Source organism: Hemicordylus capensis, chromosome 17, assembly GCF_027244095.1.
Source record: "Hemicordylus capensis ecotype Gifberg chromosome 17, rHemCap1.1.pri, whole genome shotgun sequence".
Classification (NCBI taxonomy): Eukaryota; Metazoa; Chordata; class Lepidosauria; order Squamata; family Cordylidae; genus Hemicordylus; species Hemicordylus capensis.
The window spans coordinates 9,710,265-9,728,317 of NC_069673.1; the positions used below are offsets into that span (position 1 = coordinate 9,710,265).

Below are 18,053 nucleotides of genomic sequence, written 5' to 3' on the forward strand. Positions count from 1 at the left end.
ACACAGAGAAAGCTCTAAGTGCAACTGTTCTATCACCTATCTTCCATCTCCAGGGGGGTCGACATTGCCCCAAATCACTTGGAGCATTCATCCCCTGAGATGGTACTGATGAACAGAATTTGTGGCCTAGTACTGGTCAAAGAGGATTTGAAGCAACACTAAAACTTGCCAAATTGGTTTATCTGGGGTCAAAGTGAAAAGAGCAGATACACCCCAAGAACAGCATTCTCCTTTCAAACTACTTCAGACTCTCTGGGGAAAATTATCCTCTGTCCTCCAGCGTCATGCTTCACATAGACTTCAGGAGTCTTTTGTACACCAGCTGGCCTCCGAAATCCCTGCAGTCCCCCGGCAGACGTCAAGGGGGCAGCTGCCACCATGCACGATTGGAACTACCCAGAGCCCTTTCCTTCCCCTTCCAGCAGAAGGCCCCATCTAGTCACTAAAGAGGCGTCCGGAAGGTCTGCAGGGGCCTTCCCCTGAGCCTCTGGTACCTGCGTCCGGATGTTATGTTCTGCACCTGCAGCCAAGAGTCGTCCACCGGCGGAGGCAGGGGAGTGCTGATGGTGGTGGTGTTGATATCCCCGATGATGAGGAGCGCCTCCTTCAGGGCATGGTACATGCGCAGCATCTCATCGCGCCGCTGGGCCTGCTCAGCCGACTCTTCCATCAGGGTGTTTTGGTCTGAGCAGGAATACAGGTTTGCCAGCAGCTCCGAGTGGATAAACTCTTTTGTCTGCGGAAGAGGGGAATAGTGTCATTTACAGTACTGCGAAAACAAAAGACCAGGACAGTGTGCAGAGAAGTTGCCTTCCTTCGCCAGGTATAGCCAATACATGTGGGCTGCAGGGGAGTCAGGCTTGCTAGCCACACCCCCAGGCACCCACATATTCAACACTTCTCTGCAAAGGACTGGCTGGACATGGGGAGGGTTCTTCCATGAGATTTCAAAGCCCTGGCCAGCTCAGGGTTCCAAATCTCAGGAAGGAACTCTCCCTGTGTTCAGCACTGGGGAAAATGTGCAGATGCTCAGGGGCATGGCTGGCTGAGCCAGGCCCACAAATTCTATCTGTCTATCTATAAAATATCTATGAGCCGGGTCCACAAATTTTGGCCACTGGTATCATCTCAGGGGATGAAGGCTCATAGTGACATTTGGGCAACGTCTACATACCTCGTAGAGATGGGAAATAGGCGATAACATGGTTGCACTTACAACTTTCTCTGTGTTATCACCCCTCTTTATTCTTACCCCACAAAGGATCTGGGTAAAATTGCAGTCATTTTTGCACAGAGCAAAGAGTTAAGGTCAGGGTTAACAATGAACTAATTGTTATACTCTCTCTCTCTCCATGGAGAGAGTATGACAATGTTCATTTCCATGCACTGATAAAATGTTATAGTAGATGTTGTGTTTTTAAAACTTTTAGAAGCTTTCAAAACACCACTGCAAATCTGGCTGCTGCAGGCCTGATGGTCAGGACAATCAAAGCATGAGAACACAATGAAAGCCGTTAAGTATTGCAGGGCTATCACCTACTTTGCATCTTCAGGGGTGTGGAGCTGCTCAAAACTCACAATGAGTATTCATGCCCGCAGATGGTACTGACCACCCAGCTGGCTATATATGTATATATCTGTATGCTTTTTTGATACCTCCACAAATGATTAAACTGACTCCTTTCTAGGACGAGGTGCCACTTTTTAAAGTAGTACTATCCCATGAGTATCTATCCAGGGAACTTGCACCGTCTTCTATAAAAGGGATAAGCTAACTCAATTGTTCATCATCTCTACCAGTGTCTCTTCAGACACTGAAGTTCTCACAAAGCAGAATCTCAGATCTTGGGAATGCTTCTTCGATATGCTGTTTAATCAGACCAAACTCAGCACGAAATGTTTATACATTTGGGGAAGGGGCTAATAAATATTTAAACAGATGACTGAGCCAGTTTGAGAAATATTTACTAATACAGATTGAATGTGGTTAATTTTAAATTTTTTATATCCAGCTGAGTCTTGGCTGAAATAAGAACAGCCAGGCCTCTCCTCTCACATCCCAATGCATGTGCTTTAAAGGCTGGAGAGCCAAAGACGTAAGTCGGATAGCCGTAATATCAGTTAGTACTTTCTCTGTTGTGTGGTGCAGCAATGTGGGGTACTCGAACAGATTCATTTGATATTATCCAAAATGAGTTTTTATGAGCACTCCTCACAGTTCCTCATAGAACTTCTGGTGTGCTCCCCAGAACTGAACTGGACCCTCCTCCTTTAAAGGCACACATTCATAAAGCTATGATCTCCTATTGTACACATGTGTCTCTATGCCTATGAACAAAGCATGTTTCCTAGGCCTATAGAATGGAGCACATTAGGCACAATTATGCAACTTCCTAGTTCAAGTATTTTACTCCCATACTGGCACCTCAGGAGATCTCTGCTCATAAGATTCGTAATATGGTCTTTGTGGAGGATGCTAAGATGAATCTTGATCATATAAATGAACCCTAAGAGCTCAGACATTTCCTCAGATCCAGTTTCAAACAATGCCCACAAAGAATATCTTGCGGGGAAATTTCCCTGAATTAATGCCCACCTTTGCATTTGTGGAGCCACAGATCAAACAGAAGACATACTTTTTCAAATAGCCCCTTCTCTCTACCGTGAGATATTCCAGGCCCTTTCCTTGAATTTCCAGTTTTATTATTCTGGCCTGGTTTTAGATTCTTCTACCCTTTTTGTCTGCACATGCCCTGGCCACAATGTCAAAACATTGATGCCTCACTTTGACTACCTGGACCCACCTTGTTATCCACCTGAAACACTTTGCCACAACCTTCAAAGGCTCAGTCTGAGCAGTCCTGATTCTATCCACCCACATGAGCCCAATCCACCAGGGACTGCCACGCTCCTGTTCCATGTCAGCTGTTCTACTAGATCTCAATGCACACTGGGCTGTTCCAAGGACCACCCTGCTACTGCCCCTGCCACAGAGACCTCACCATGTACGTGCAACCCCTACAGACTGTTCAGCAGGATACATACATTGTTTATCATAAGGTGCATGATGGTCTTAGGCATGAGGTCACGAACGGTCTTGTTGACGATGCCCATGTAGGAGTCCACCAGGTTCCTGATGGTTTCCACCTGTCTTTCCAGCTGAGGGTCCATGGAATGCATCAAGCTGTCGGATCCATTCTCTTCTGACTCGCTGGCCTATGGAGAATGTTGGAAAGACAAGATTGCGTCCTTAGCAAGACCTGCCCCCGCCCCAGATGCCAGAAAGCAAATGGGAAGGCTACCTGGAGGAACATACATAGCAACAGTGGAGGAAGTGGAAGAACAAAGCCTAACTATCCCTGCATAATTGCCCAGGAGATTCATCTCATCATCTCTCATTTTAATTCTTTTGAATTCCATCCCTGAGAGGCGGGGGGGGGGGGAGATACTGAGCTAGACAGTCGAATGAGCTTATCCGTGGTCCAGATTAAGGGCAGGGTAGGAGGAGAGCGCTGGAGCAGTCATGCTAACAGCCTAAATTGTGTTAATCTCTCTCTCCACACACACACACACACACACACACACACACACACACACACACACACACACAGACTTCCAGAATAGAAGACAATTCTGAATTTAATAATACAAAATACAGGTTAAATACCTTTTAAAAAGCAAGTTGTTGTATCTGTTTTTATCCCAAATAAAAGGGACTCAGATTTTAAGATGAACCCTCAATTTCTAACTTCCAAGAACTTGGAAAAAACCTACTCTTGGATTCAGGTAAATACAGTGTGTCTACATATGCACAGATGCAACAGGATGCTCTTTCTGATTAAAATAAAATTACTTGCCCTTGACAATAAAATGCTATACAGAGGCCACTAAGGCCCCTTCTTTAGCCTACTATGCTTCCTCCAGAGCTAATAATGCACCAGTCTCTATGGTGTCATTCCAAGCACATTAGAATTAACTGAGCAGCAACAAAGACACTTAGGTGCATTGTGTGGTTATGCCTTTACATTATGATGAAGTGACATGTCCCTCAGCAGTTATGCCGGTGTGCTCTATAGCAGATCCAGCTCTGTCCATATAGTAGTTCTTATGTCAATAACTGCAAATTCTGGTTTGAGAATTCGGGGAAGGGCTTGGCGTTAGTGTCATAGTCACGTTATATCTGTCACTCTTGGAGGGGAGGGGAGCCTGTGGCAGCACCACTCAAGGGCAGGAGATGTTGTCTGCTGCCCTCTTCAAGAACCGCAACTCAGCAGGATCACACCCCCACCCCTGCAGAAATGCACTTGCCATTTTGTGCTCCATTTACTCGTGCCACACATACACACATTTAGCTTTGTTAAGATTATGGGTTTCTCTCTCCAGGTCTGTCCTTGGCTGTAAAAAGGTGAGGAATACAATTCTTGCTAACACCTGGCAGCCCCCACTATATCACGGCTGCACAATTTCGGCATCCAGTTGCGTTTGGACTACAACTCCCATAATCCACAGACACAGTGGCCAAAGGCAAGGATGATGGGAGTTCTAGGCCAACAGCTACAGGAGGGTCAAAGTTGTGCAGCCCGGCACTACACCTATTGCATGGCAATTTTTTTCCTTCTGGTTGATTTCCAGTGGCATGAGTATTTTATTGTTTATCCTCCAAAAAGGCTCAGAGTCTCTAGTGGGCTATCCTTCTACAAAAACATCCCCTGTAAAGGACTCCCCAAAGTGCTTAAGAGGAAAAGGGGAGCAAAACATTATTAACTTGCCAGAAATGCATTACCACCTTCAAAATCAACTCTCCATCATTACCCATACTGTTGTATGTTTGGCAGAAGCTTGGCCATAAAGGGCAGTGCGGCACTGAGGCACTCCGGTTTAAAACTGTGTAAAAGGATTCTGTGGATTCAATTTCAAAGTGGTATTTACAACACACACTCTAAAAAGAGTTTCTTCATTCTGATGTTGCTGTTACAGCAAAAACAGTCATAACTCTAGGCCATAGACAGATTTATTGTGGCATCAGATTTGGAGGCTAGAACCCATTTCATCGGATGCAGGAAGAGTTATCACCAGCTGGTAGGTAAGTAGATAGACCAGGGCTGCACAATTTCAACCCTCCAGCTGTTGTGAAACTACAGTTCCCATCATCCCCATCCACAGTGGCCAATAGTCGGGAGTTGTAGTCCAACAGCTGGAGGGCTCTGAGATAGATGGCAACAGATTGTAATCACTAGGTTTAAAAGACTGTAGAAAGCAAGTGGCCCAGCCTATGAGAGTTCTAAACAAAGTTCAGGTCTATATAAGGCAGGGGTTCCCAACCTTAAAAAAAAAGTATACTCCTCCTATTGCAAATCTTTAGCAATTGGGATTTTGTGTGTGCCATAGGAATTTTGTGCACACACACAAATTTAAGTGTTGCAGTTAGGGAGACAAGCTATTCCAGTCACTGGCTTAAATCTTACTCAAAAGCAGTCTTATTGAAATTAAGTTTATTTGCCCTATTAATTTCAATGGGAGTGCTAACCCTCTGAAGCCTGTCAGAAAGGGAGGGGGGTGGTGGTATGCTGAGCTTCAGCACATAGTCAGCCAATCAGGATTGAGAGGGTCTTCACACTCTCTTCTTCTCTTTCCGCAGCAAACACATCACTGAAGATGGGTTGGCAATCCTCAGATGAGAAGCAAATAGTGTGGCTGCAGTGTGGGGAGGCAGGAGGAAGAGTACCCAAATACCCCATAGAGGTACTAGTACCCCTTACTGGGAACAGCTGATATCAGGTAAACACAGTTACTATCCTGAATAGCAGTAACTGATGATAGCTTCTTCCTAGCTTTTCTGCAGTGGAAGAGAATCTCTGGTCTCAGCTGAGTCCTAAACCAACAGAATCAAGTTTGATAAATTCTGGCTCAGCAATGTACCCATATATATCTGCCAACTGAGGAGATGGTTCACACATCTGATAAAATGGGCTCTGGTTCAGAGAACCGTGTGCCAGAATTAATCTGTCAGTCTTGAAAGTGTCAGAAATCTCTTCTTTTTGTTCATCCAGATAGTTCCATTGGAACACTGGGCAGAAAGTAGAAGCAGATCTTCTGGGATCTCTCATAGCAGAGGGGGATTTCAATTTAAGTCTCTTTTCCCCAGCTCTCTTTGCATAAACATTATTGCCAAGAGTTTATGTATGCATCTCTGAGGTCTTGGAAACGGAAGATTACAGGAACTGGAAATAAGAACACAATGACTGAAAAATGAGGAAGTAAAAGGCAAAAGAAAAAGAAAAAGATGGGGAGAGGCTCATTTGGACAGAGCTCAGAAATTGAGCAGATTCAAAGGAGGAAAACTCATATGAGTAAAAGAACACTCAAAGGAAGAATGGAAATAAATTAAACAAGTAATGTGGCAGGAAGCGCACAGGGAAAGGGAGAAGGAGAAGGAAGAGGTGTCTCTGGGGACACGGAGACAAAAGCATAAATAAAAATAAAATAAAATATGAGCAATTCAGGAAGAGATGATAAGAATTCCCCCATGAGGCACAGCAGGCAGAGGGCCATCACTTACTTTGTCTTTGTCCTGGAGGGCCAGTTTGAGCACAAAAAAACAAAAAGAAAACAAAAACAAAAACAAGAAAAAAGTGACCAAAAAATTCTTTTAAGTCTCCAGATTCTACTTTGCATCATCAGAGGCAGTTAAGTGTCAACTATGGCTGCGAAGGTATGGAAAGTCCAATACAAAAACCCCCACCTTTTAAAGAGATTGGGAAGCTAGAAAAATCATTAACCAAACAAATATACCAAAAGGAGATCTCTGCAGAGCAAAAGATCCAAAAGAAAAAGGAGCGGGAGGGGGAGAATTATTAAAGTTAGAATCTCTGTTTGGGGACAATAGGCTCCAAGTTACTTACCAGCTACTTTCCCACTCTTTGTTATTTATTTATTATTTTATTTTTATTTAGTGCAAGTAAACTGGACGAGAAAGCGTGACCAATGAAAGGAGCCCCCACAAAGTATATCAGAAGGGGAGAGGATAGCAAAAGAGAGAAGGCATATGGACTGAAATGGAACAAAGCATAACAAACTGAGATCGAACAGGGGGGTGTCACTCGTGGGCGGTCCCAGAACACAAACTGAGCCAGAATGAGTCCCTTGTTCACCAGCAGGTAGTATTTAGCTGGTCCATACAATACAGTGGATAAGTGGCATTGATCAGGCTGGTGGTGGAGTCTGTCAGGAGTGGGGGCGGAATCAGGCCTGGGGAGGATATGTGGGGGGAAATGGGGGAGGAGAAATAAATTGGACAGAGAAGGCATTAGGAATTGTGAGAACTGAAAGAGAGGGGAATTTATTAGGCTCTCCTTTCCCTGGACTTCAAAAGGAAGAGAGGCAGCTCCAGCTTCTCATAAGCAGGTCTGCAGGGATGCCAATACGACCACAAAGGGAATATGTGTGGGGGTGGGGGCTGGCTGGCTGCGTTTTCTCCCAACTTCGATTTAGCTACCCCGAGCAGTATTGTACTGTGTGTGGGGGAGAGGTATACATCTTGTAATAATAATAAAAATAATAAAAAGATTTAAAGGGCAATTTTTGTATTCAAGGTGGCAGTACCAGGTCAGGATAAGTTGGAGGAGAACTACAACATGAGGAAGGGAAACATAGGACGCTGCCTTATACCAAGTCAGACCCTTGGTCCTTCTAGCTCAGTATTGTCTACCCAGACTGGTAGTGGCTTCTCCAAGGTTGCAGGCTGGAATCTCTCTCAGCCCTATCTTGGAGAAGCCAGGGCTTGGACCTGGGACATTCTACATGCAAAGCAGGTGTTCTATCACTGAGTTATGACCTCATGCTTTGAGCAACAAGTGGATGGATAAGGTAGATGGTGGAACTAGGGTCCAGGGATGGGACCCTATTGGTGAATTAGTGCCCATAGCTCAAAAATATCTGTAGAGAGATGTGAGCAAAACCTCATTTGGCCAACAAGCCAAGGGATCTGAAAACTGGGGAACCAGAGCCATTTTTGATGCTCACATGTCTGCCCTGCTCATGCATAAAGTGGGGTGGGGTGTCTAATTTTATATCTAAAAAGGGTGTGGAGGTGAGGGGAATTGGATCCTCTTCCTCTTCGCCTCCCTACACTCCTGAATCCTTCAGGTATCTTCCAACCCAGCTCACGGCTTGGCGCTTTCCAGATTAACCATTCCCACAGTGTCAATATGGATCTGCAAAGTGTGCTTCCGTACTTCCTGTGTTGTGACACCGCGCAGTCCCTGCACTGACAGCAAGGTGCTGTTCACATTTCTGATGCCTTCTTTTGGATTTTATTGCCACGTTACAGCCCTTATAACGTCGCATGTGTGGCGCAAATGAATAGCTGCATTTCCCCGTTGTGGAGTTTTCGCAAGACTGCTCCCCCTGTTGGTGGTGTTATGCAACAGGCTTTATTTATGGTTTCAATGTGCTCTGGCCAACGGCGAAGCATTTTACCGCTGTTGAGCAGGTTACCTGGAAAGTGCCCTGGTATGAGAGCCAGAAATGTGCATGGGGTGATAGACCATGGGGAAGTAGGGCAAAGAAGAGGGAGGGTGCAGCCCCCACAGACTGCCTCTTGCTTTACAGATGAACAAGGCAAACACAAGAGCAACCATGGCTGCCATCATGTCTTATTTGCCCTTTAGGAGACCTGGTTTATCCTCCGCCTCCATCCATGCCTACGCTCTATTCACTTTTTCACTTCTGTTCCTCGCAGCAGTGTCAACTCACCCCAACTCGCTCTGGATAAACACCTGCACGCAAGAAAGAGGCCTTCCAACTATCTACCTCCTCCTGGGTCTCACAGGCCAGCTCCAGCTGTCGGTAGTCTTTGTAAACATTCCTGGGGCACAAAGAGACCAACAAATAAATGCTGCCCATCTCCGCCAATACACATTTCTCTGGAGGACTGTTAAGGAGTGGAAATCAAAGGAAAGGAAGTCGGCGTGTCTCAGGGTTTGCCCTGAAGTTTCCAAGTTTTTGCTGCCTCCTCAGGGTCTCCAGGGGAAGGAGTAAAACCTCAGAGTGAGGAGCCCGAATCAAGAAGAGATAATTTTATTCCACTTGGCTATTTGCTCCCCACCCCAATGTCCCTCAGGCTTCAGATCAGGCACAGCCAGACTTTCCCCCAACAAACTAGGTGCTGTGCTCTGCCCTGCCTGGCACCTCCCCATCCTAGTGGGGTCCACCCTGGTTCGGTCAGGCACCATTCCTTATCTCCTAGGGTCTGGCATTGGTTAGAGTGTTGGACTAGGACCGGGGAGACCTGAGTTCAAATCCCCATTCAACCATGACAGTTGCTGGCTGACTCTGGGCCAGTCACGTATATCTCAGTCTAACCTACCTCACAAGATTGTTGTGAGTATAAACATAACCATGCATACCACTCTGGGCTCCTTGGAGGAAGAGCGGGATATAAAGTAATAATAAACAAACAAACAAACAAACTGACACTCTTTAAGGAAGTTAACACAATCGTTAAGCTTCGGGAGTTGTGTGTGCTCCCAGTTTTTGATCATGTTCTAGCAAAATCCTATGGGGGGGGGGAATGATTGTCTGTGAAATGGGAGCTGGGTAGGATGGTGCCATCCTACCCAGCACTTGTACTCAGCATTTTAATGAGGTAGGAGGAAGCGCCTCAGCGGCCCTACCCAGCTCCCAGATTGTTTCACCGACGATCACTTCGTGCTCCTCCTACCTTGGATTTTGCTAGCACATGGTTGAAAATCAGGAGAGCACACAGTTCCACAAGGTGGGTAGAAGATGCTTGTCCGACCCAATTAATGATTGTGTGGAATGCCTTTAGGTCTGCCATGAGCCTGTTTTCACAATCAGAGCACTCCCTTGGATGAATTGTTATGAAGGCACAGATTCTTGATCTTGAGTAATTATCATGTCATGAACTGAAGGCAGGAAAGTGCAAACTCTGCCTGCTTCCAATTGCTTAAATAATGATACTGCTATTGCTTAGTCACTTATCCTGAGATAATTGAGAAGCAAGTCAGGAGCCACTGACTAACAGGGCTCTTTTCCTTGCTTCAGCCTCAGCTGGGCCGCAAGTCCATGTAAACAAACCAGAGGCCAAAGCAAATTTGGGGATGTTTTCTTTCTAGACAGCAACAATGTGCAGTTCTAGACAGTTCTCTTTCTAGACAGCAACAATTAGCTTTTGCACAAGTTCCAAATGTGTTCTAACTGTAATCATCTAATCTGCTGGATCCTTTCAAAATCCCAAATTCCACAAAATGAAAACAATATTTCAAAGAGAAAAGGCAGCACCTCTGTTCAGTGTTGAAGAGGGCAAAGATGTATTTGCTGGACATGAAGCCCTTCTCGACATCCCGCACCTTCAGGTTATCGACTGGCAGCATGTACTTCTTCTCCTTCTCCTGAAAGGCAAGAAAATAAGAACATAAGAACAGTCCTGCTGGATCAGGCCCAAGGCCCATCTAGTCCAACATCCTATTTCACACAGGGTCTCACCAGTTGCCACTGGGAGCCTACAGGCAGACTCCTAGATCTTGGGCATACAGATGTGCAAACTGGTTGGATGGGATTTGGGTCAAGCCAAACTGGACCTGGTTTGAACAGGATCGAATTCAAGTCGAACTGGGTGCAGATTGGCACAAACCGGCTCGGAGCAAACTTGTAAAGGGGAATCCATTAAGGCAGGAGTTGAGGGCATGCCCTCTCTCCTGCTGTTACTCCCCCTCAACTGGGATTCAGAGGCATCCTGCCTCTGAGGCTGGAGGTGGCCTACAGCCCTCCAAGAACATAAAATCAACAACCAGCCATTTCCTAGCCTGCATCTTCAACCCCTCAGGGCTCGTTAAAGTGTATTGATGCTCTCTGTGATCTTGCAGTCAAGCAGGTAGGCAGAAATTAGAGGCAGAATGCAGTCCCAGAAATCTGTTCTCAGTGTTAGCCTTGGTTCAGCGCTATAATGTGTCAAGTTGGCATATTTATGGTAGGCATAACTAATGTAGATCAGGTGGCTCTTGAACCAAACCCAGATCCTCTTAAACCAAAGATATCACAAGATCACTGCTGTGTAGTGAACCTCTGCACACTTTCTTTGCACCTGAAAACTGCACAGGAGTGCCATAGTACAATGTGATTCATAGCATCAACTTAAGCACATGAGTTGCCCTGAAAGATCTGATCAAAGATTCAGTTACCTCATTCAGCACACTATATCTAGCAGAACAACCCTACTGAATCAGGTCCCAGACCCATCTAGTCCAGCATTTTGTTTCCCACAGTGGCCCACCTGGGCATAACCTCTCTCCTGCTATTGCTCCCCTGCAACTGGTATATGGAGGCATCCTGCCTCTAAGCCTGGAGGTAGCCAATAGCCATTGATACAGACCTGTCCTCCATGAATTTATCTAAGCCCTTTTTAATGCCATTCAAGCTGGGGGCCGTCACCGCGTCCCATGTTAGAGAATCAAGCCAAATGCTGCAGGAAGCTCACAAGCCCTGTTTGATAAGAGACCCCTGCCCCCAATCCTCCTATGGTTTGTAACCTGATTCTGGAAATCAAAGATATACAGCTGTATTAGGTTGCTCCCACACTAGGCCCTTCAGGCATCACCTAGCAAATGCTGTTCTACAATCAGCTGATTGCAGAATTAGCACTGTGGCTCCACTCTGGAATGGATATTCATTTCAGCTTAAACATGAAAGCAATTTGAGAAACCCAGACGGTTCCATTTTGCTGATTTTTCTTTAAAACCTCAACTGCAATACCAAAACTAAACTCCTTGCAGTACCAAGATATGACTCTGGGATGGCTCCTTGATCTGCAGTTAAGCTCCTGAGTACAAACCCATTAATGCATCTTTCTGCAAGCATGCTGCAAATCTAGACAGATACCTGATATACTGCAAGTGACCTAGAGGGGGAACTATTATGCAAGGCAGACAGGGAAATGCTCCTGCCTGCACCAAAATGTATCCTGTATGCCACTGTGGCTGTCTGGTACGTGCGTCATGCCGGCATGAGTCGGAAAAATGAAGAAATACGATCCCTTGCAGTGGGAAGCAGAATGGAAAAGGCAGGCAGGCCCTCCTTGGATCCCAAAATCTAACTAGAAAACACAACAGCAAAGGAATGGGTGTGCATAACGCAGCTGATGCTTACCATCATCTTTGCTATTTAGAAGACAAAACTGTTTGCATGATCCTTCCTGTTGTTGTTTTAAACAGAGAGGAATACAAATGCTCATGGCTGCTGCGGCTCACAAGTATTACACTGAAGCTCGCAGGCCATTAACATATCCAGTCTAAGTTTGTCATGGCTAAGTTCAATCAAACGGCAGTTCAGTTACTCATGACTAACTTGCCTCATGGATTTCAGTGGTACTTTGTCGTGACCGACTAGTCTGAATGTTGTCCAGTGAAGAGAAATTTGAAAATTAGCCCTTAGTGCAGTGTATCGGAGTTATCCTATTGTGTATACGCTTCTGAACCTGCAACTCCAGGGCTATGACCGCTGCTGTGGATCTGCTACACTAGTGCATTGTGGTACCCAAAGGGCGATGCAATCTTGGGTGTGCAAACACTAGTCTCATAGGACTAGTCTCACGGTAGCTAGTACTAGGGAGCTGGAGGCCCCTGGAGCAGCAGGAAGAATGCGAAAACAACAAACAATGGGAGAGAAATGGGAGATGCAATCCCCCCCTCCCCATCCCATCCCAGTGCTGGATACCTGGCTTCCCACAGTTTCATTATAATGCTCAAGGGTGCAGCTTGGAATACAGTTAGTTCCTGGGCTGAAAACATGTCATGTTTTCCACGACTGTGCCTCCCAAGTTGCTTCCAATGACATGGGAGCAGATCCACAAAAACCTACATTGCAATAAATCTATTAGTCTTTTACAAGGGGGGGAGGGGCAAGCCCCCCCGCCAGACAAGTAGTTCCCCCACCTGCCCTCCCCACATTTCTGTTTCAGAGATCTAACTTGTGAGACACAGCTTGCCATAAATGCACTTTGTCCCTTCTGTGCCTCCCCTCGTCCCCCCCTCTCATTCCGCCACTGGTCTTTAAAGGGATCCATGGGGATTAGATCTATCTGGCTGTTAGCCATAATAGCTAAGAATAGTGCCCCATTTCTACCACAGTGAATCTGAGAGGGCTAAATCCAGCAACAGGAATACTCAGAAACCAACATCTCACCAACCCACATGCAGCTTGAGGTCCCTGGTTTATGGGTGGGGCAGTGGCTTTGGCAGCTTGGATGCCCAATGATTAAGAACCCAACTGAGGCACAGCAAACTCATTTCACAAACCATCAGTCACCAAAGAGCTTCCATATGGCAAGAGCTTTTTGCTGTTTCGATTCTCTGTGAGATTTTTACAAGCAGCCTCAACGCAATTTTGATGGAGCTTGTTTCCAAGAAAGTATATTTAAAATCTCAATCTTACATCTGATGTTAAGGCTGTCCAAGAGACTATCAGAACCTCCCAACATTTCACAGAGGAACATAGGGACAGTCTTTTGTACTTGTTTTAAGCTATTTTATCCCAGGCCAGCTCTGATACCAACATCAGAATTGGTACCAAAAGGGGAAGAAATTGCTTAAAATAGAGCACAGCAAGTTAAGTTGATAGATGGGGTGGATTTTGTATCATTCCTGATGTCAAGAATGTAACATCCCCACGCCCACTTTATATTTGAATGGGGCAGGCTTGTTGATGTGTCTAGTTTGACCCTACTGACAAAAAATAGAACGTTTTCAAATACAGAGAGTACATCTAAGATAAAATTTGGTAGTCCTCCAGCCTATCCTCTTAGGGTTTTCCATCTCACATGCTTTGTCATCATCAGGTGAATGTCTACCTTAACCACATAACGGTATGAAAATTTCCTGGCTTTGTGAATACTTCAAGAGTCTGTTTTGAAATCTGAGTTGCATGGGGAACCAATTCTATCCAATGAAGTTAAGAACAGTACATATCCTAGGAGCAGAGCTGGTTGGGGAAGTGAGGTGAACTTGTGTAGCAAGCATGAATTGTCCTTTTTGCTAAGCAGGGCCCAGCTTGGTTTGCATTTGTGTGGGAGACTATATGTGAACACTGTTGAAGGGCATCTGCATGCAGCAGGGCCCAGGTCCAATCCCTGACAGCATCTCCAGGTAGGGCTGGGAGAGACTCCTGCCTGAAACGCTGGAAAGCTGCTGCCAGTCAGTGTAGGCAATATGGAGCTAGCCTGACTCGGCCTGACTCGGTATGAGGCAGCTTCCTATGTTCCTATATCTATATTCCTATATGTTCAGCCACAAATCTTCAGCCAAACCTCTCCAGCATCTGATTGCCAGCAAGTAACTGTGCTTTAGGCACAATCTCGCAATCAGTAACATGGACTTCACTCTGCCTCTTGTATACCCATCTGTAAAACAGAGCAAATATTCACCTACAACTTGGAGGCAAACATTAGGATTCAAGCGCTCCAGAAACCAGGGATGGAAAGAGCTGAAGAATGGAGCAAGTTCTTTTCCATTAAGAGAGGATATAAATATACAGCATGTGATACAAGCCTTGACTCTGTACAATCAGAACTTAGGGAGATGTCATTCTGACAATGTCCTAAAGTGAAACCACAAGCCCGATTTTCCAATGTTGAATGCTGATAGCTTGAGACCTATTCACCAGTCTAGGATACCTGTGGACCACCACCTTGCAGCAGGAGGGAAGCGGGGGGGGGGGAGGGGGGAGATTCCTGTGGTTCCACTGTCAGTTTTTTCCAAACACTTCCCAGTTGCTTTTATATGCCTGCCAAGGAGCCATACTTCTGGAAATACATTTTATACCACAAACCATTCAGTGTTTCAGAGAAATGGAAGTGGGTGGTCCTCTTTCAGACCCATGAATCACATTCAAGACAGGTCATATTACTAGTCATTTCTTCTGCGTTTCCCAGCATAGAAAGTGCTTAACTGTTTCTTTATCCTAACAAACATGGTGAGCAGCAGCAGGTCACGCAAAGAGACAGCATCTTGCCCAGGGCCACCCAGTGAGTTGGGCAGCTAAGGGGAGATTTGAACCCAAGGCTGGCCTAATCTTCTCGGGTGGCAGGTTTTGGAGTGGAACAGGGCAGGTTTTGAGCAGAACAGGATTTATCCATCTTTTTGATAAATTATCCAAAATACTAAGCTAAATAGACCGAAAGGCTGATTTGGTATAAGGCAGCTTCCTATGTTCCTATGATTTTGCTCTCTTGTTCTTTCAGCTCTTGGGAGGAGCTCCAGTGAGCAACTCAGCTCTTGCAAAGCTCATCTTGCTTGTTGTCAGCTCTGATGGTCAGGAGACTTCAGTGAAAAACACAAGAGCTTTGAAGCAATGTAGAATTAAACAGAGCAAGGCTAACAAAAGCAAACTTTCAGAGAGAAGATAAAATTCAAAGCACTTGAGATCCAGCAGGTCTGAACTGCAAAAATTCATGGGAAGCTGCCTTTTACCGAGTCAGACCATTGGTCCATCTAGCTCAGTACTGTCCACACTGACTGGCAGTGGCTCTCCAAAATTTCTCTCCCAGCCCTGCCTGGAGATGCTGCAAGGGAACGAACCTGGGGCCTTCTGCATGCAAGCATGCAGGTGCTATATTTTACAGGGATGCCATATGAAGTCACCCATCCAAATGCAAACCAGGCCAGACCCTGCTTAGTGAAGGGGACAATTTATGCTCACTATCACAAGAGCAGCTCTCCTCTCCGCAGTACACTGCAAGAGACCTCTCTGGGCTCCCAATGTTTTAACCCCGCTCTTTGTACACATATTCCCCCCCCCCCCGTCCCAGACTCTGCATTCCTGGCCCCATTCTCTCCAGTATTTCCATCCTCTCTGCTTTCAGCCCAGCCTGTTTTATATCAACGCTCTGACTTCATTTCCTGAATGCAGAGACAGGAAAGTGTGTAACGAGCTGCTGAGGGCCGAGGCCTTCAAAGCCCTGGCTGTGAGCCCCCTGCCCATGTGTTAGCAATCAAGCAGTGTGTGCGGTTGCTGAAACATCCCAGCAGCAGCCAGCCAGCCAGCGGAGGAGGACAGGGCTGGTTTGCCATCGGGAGGAGTAGGTGCCGGCTGGCCTGCCTCAGGGAGGGGGCTGCAGCCCTTGGCTCCGAACCAAAGTGCCTACACTGCCGACTCGCAGGCATTGCTCTTCTTCGAGGCTGAAGCTCAAAAGCGATCATAACCGGGGGTGGAGGGGAAGCTCCACTGCTAATATCAGCCCCTGTGACATCTGCACAGACAGGGTGTCATTTTCGAATGACTCAGAGCAAGGGAAGGTGGTCACATGATCTCAGAGCTTCACATGTTTATAAAAACAGAGGTGGAGGGCTCAGGCAAGCCAGAAAACTATGTGTGTCCCCCTTACACACACACACACACACACACAGAGGCAAGCTCTGATGACTCAGTGGAGAGGGGGAAGAGCACTCTGGTTGTACTCAGATGCACTTTATTTTCTAACCAGGCTACGAACAAGCAGAGAAAAACAGTATCTCCCAAATGTACCCATTAGTTATTTTCTCACTATATGTTCCTGCATACGTTCCTCAACATATATTCTTGCCTGATGCAGCTTCTCTACAAAGGCACGGTGCTTCCCCCAAATGCCTCCTACTACAGTAAATGGCATTTTAAGCCCCTGCGAACTGAGCAAAGAGGCATCTTTCAAAAGTGGTGATTCCCGTAACTCCTCATTTCTCCCATAGCATAGCATTCCTGCAGTGGCTGTTGCCAGTGTCTAACTTTGTTTCTTTTAGACTGTGAGCCCTTCGGGGACAGGGAACCATTTTACTTATTGTTTATTTTTCTATGTAAACTGTTTTGAGTTTAGCTTTTGTTGATAAGCAGTATATAAATATTTGTTGCTATAGCAGCAGTAGTGGTAGGTGAAAATTCAACAGCTCCACAATCATTTCCTACAGATACAACTGATGAATTTCTGCCCAATGCATACTACAAAGAACAGTGCTCCCCGCAATTTTACCTACTAAGGTTACATATTTTTGGATGGCATAATACCTTATTGGGGATCTGGATCTAACCACTTTGCTAGGACTACATGTGAAAGCTGGAATTTGTATTTTCTTTTATTTAAACTATGCTACATGCCCCAGTAGTCCGTATTTACCAGAGACAGCCTTTATTTTCTGGTAAATTACTGCTCCTCTTGTTCCTTTACTTGCCTATTGGAGATGCCTTCTTCACATGTTGTTATTATAAGTTGCTAGTATTGATAATTCTGTTTGTTTGCTAGCACATTGTTCTCCTTCAGGGTTCAGCTCCCTTCCTAGGGCCCCTAGTAGCCAAATCTGAACATGGAGTAGATACATGTTGAACCTAGCACACATATGAGCAGTACGGCATTATGCTGCAGATGCCAAGGCTTATTTTGAACTGATTACAACCGATTGTACAACAATTCTGCTTTTCTAGTTTCATCTTTAAGCAAAACGAACACTATCATGGGCTTTCAACCAACAGAGGACAGGGTATTTGAAAATACAAGCACACAGCAGGTAATGCTGTGCCTTCAAAAATGTATTTAAAAAGGGAGATGATCCTTGACATGAGAATTGGGACATTTCAAGAATGTCCCCATTTTATTTCTTTAATATTTATAGATTAACTTGCATCCTGCCTTTCTGCTAAGGGCTCAAAGTGGCTATCAAAAGTTATGCAATTTTAAAATCAATTTAAAAAATAATCATAAGCTAAAAACACATTTGAGAAACAGCAGACAATCAAAAGTTACAGCCAACCAGCCAAGATTAACAAACAAGACCCCCTGCTAGCTGGGCAAAGAGGCACTTTCAAATGACAATTCCCTTTATATTAAGCAAGGGGAGAGCAACTGGCCTATTCAGCCCCAGCAAAGGGGCTGTTGCTGGTGTCTACTTTACGTTTATTTTTAGACTGTGAGCCCTTTAAAGTAAAGTAAAGTGTGCTGTCAAGTCGATTTCGACTCCTGGCGCCCACAGAGCCCTGTAGTTTTCTTTGGTAGAATACAGGAGGGGCTGACCATT

General features: G+C 45.5%; 1 protein-coding gene across 13 annotated transcripts in view; it reads right to left on the bottom strand.

The window, feature by feature from the left end:
- DNM1 (dynamin 1) overlaps positions 1 to 18,053 on the bottom strand; it is a 155,848-nt gene that overhangs the window by 14,169 nt on the left and 123,626 nt on the right. For 9 of the 13 annotated variants that reach the window (XM_053282411.1, XM_053282409.1, XM_053282417.1 and 6 more), the window contains 4 exons: positions 10,303 to 10,412; positions 8,755 to 8,866; positions 3,046 to 3,216; positions 495 to 736 (listed from right to left, as the gene is read on the bottom strand). In XM_053282411.1, the coding sequence (XP_053138386.1) occupies positions 495 to 736; positions 3,046 to 3,216; positions 8,755 to 8,866; positions 10,303 to 10,412 (635 nt within the window). The remainder of the gene's footprint in view (positions 1 to 494; positions 737 to 3,045; positions 3,217 to 8,754; positions 8,867 to 10,302; positions 10,413 to 18,053) is intronic. The other 4 variants (XR_008312799.1, XR_008312800.1, XR_008312798.1 and 1 more) reach the window with 1 other exon arrangement.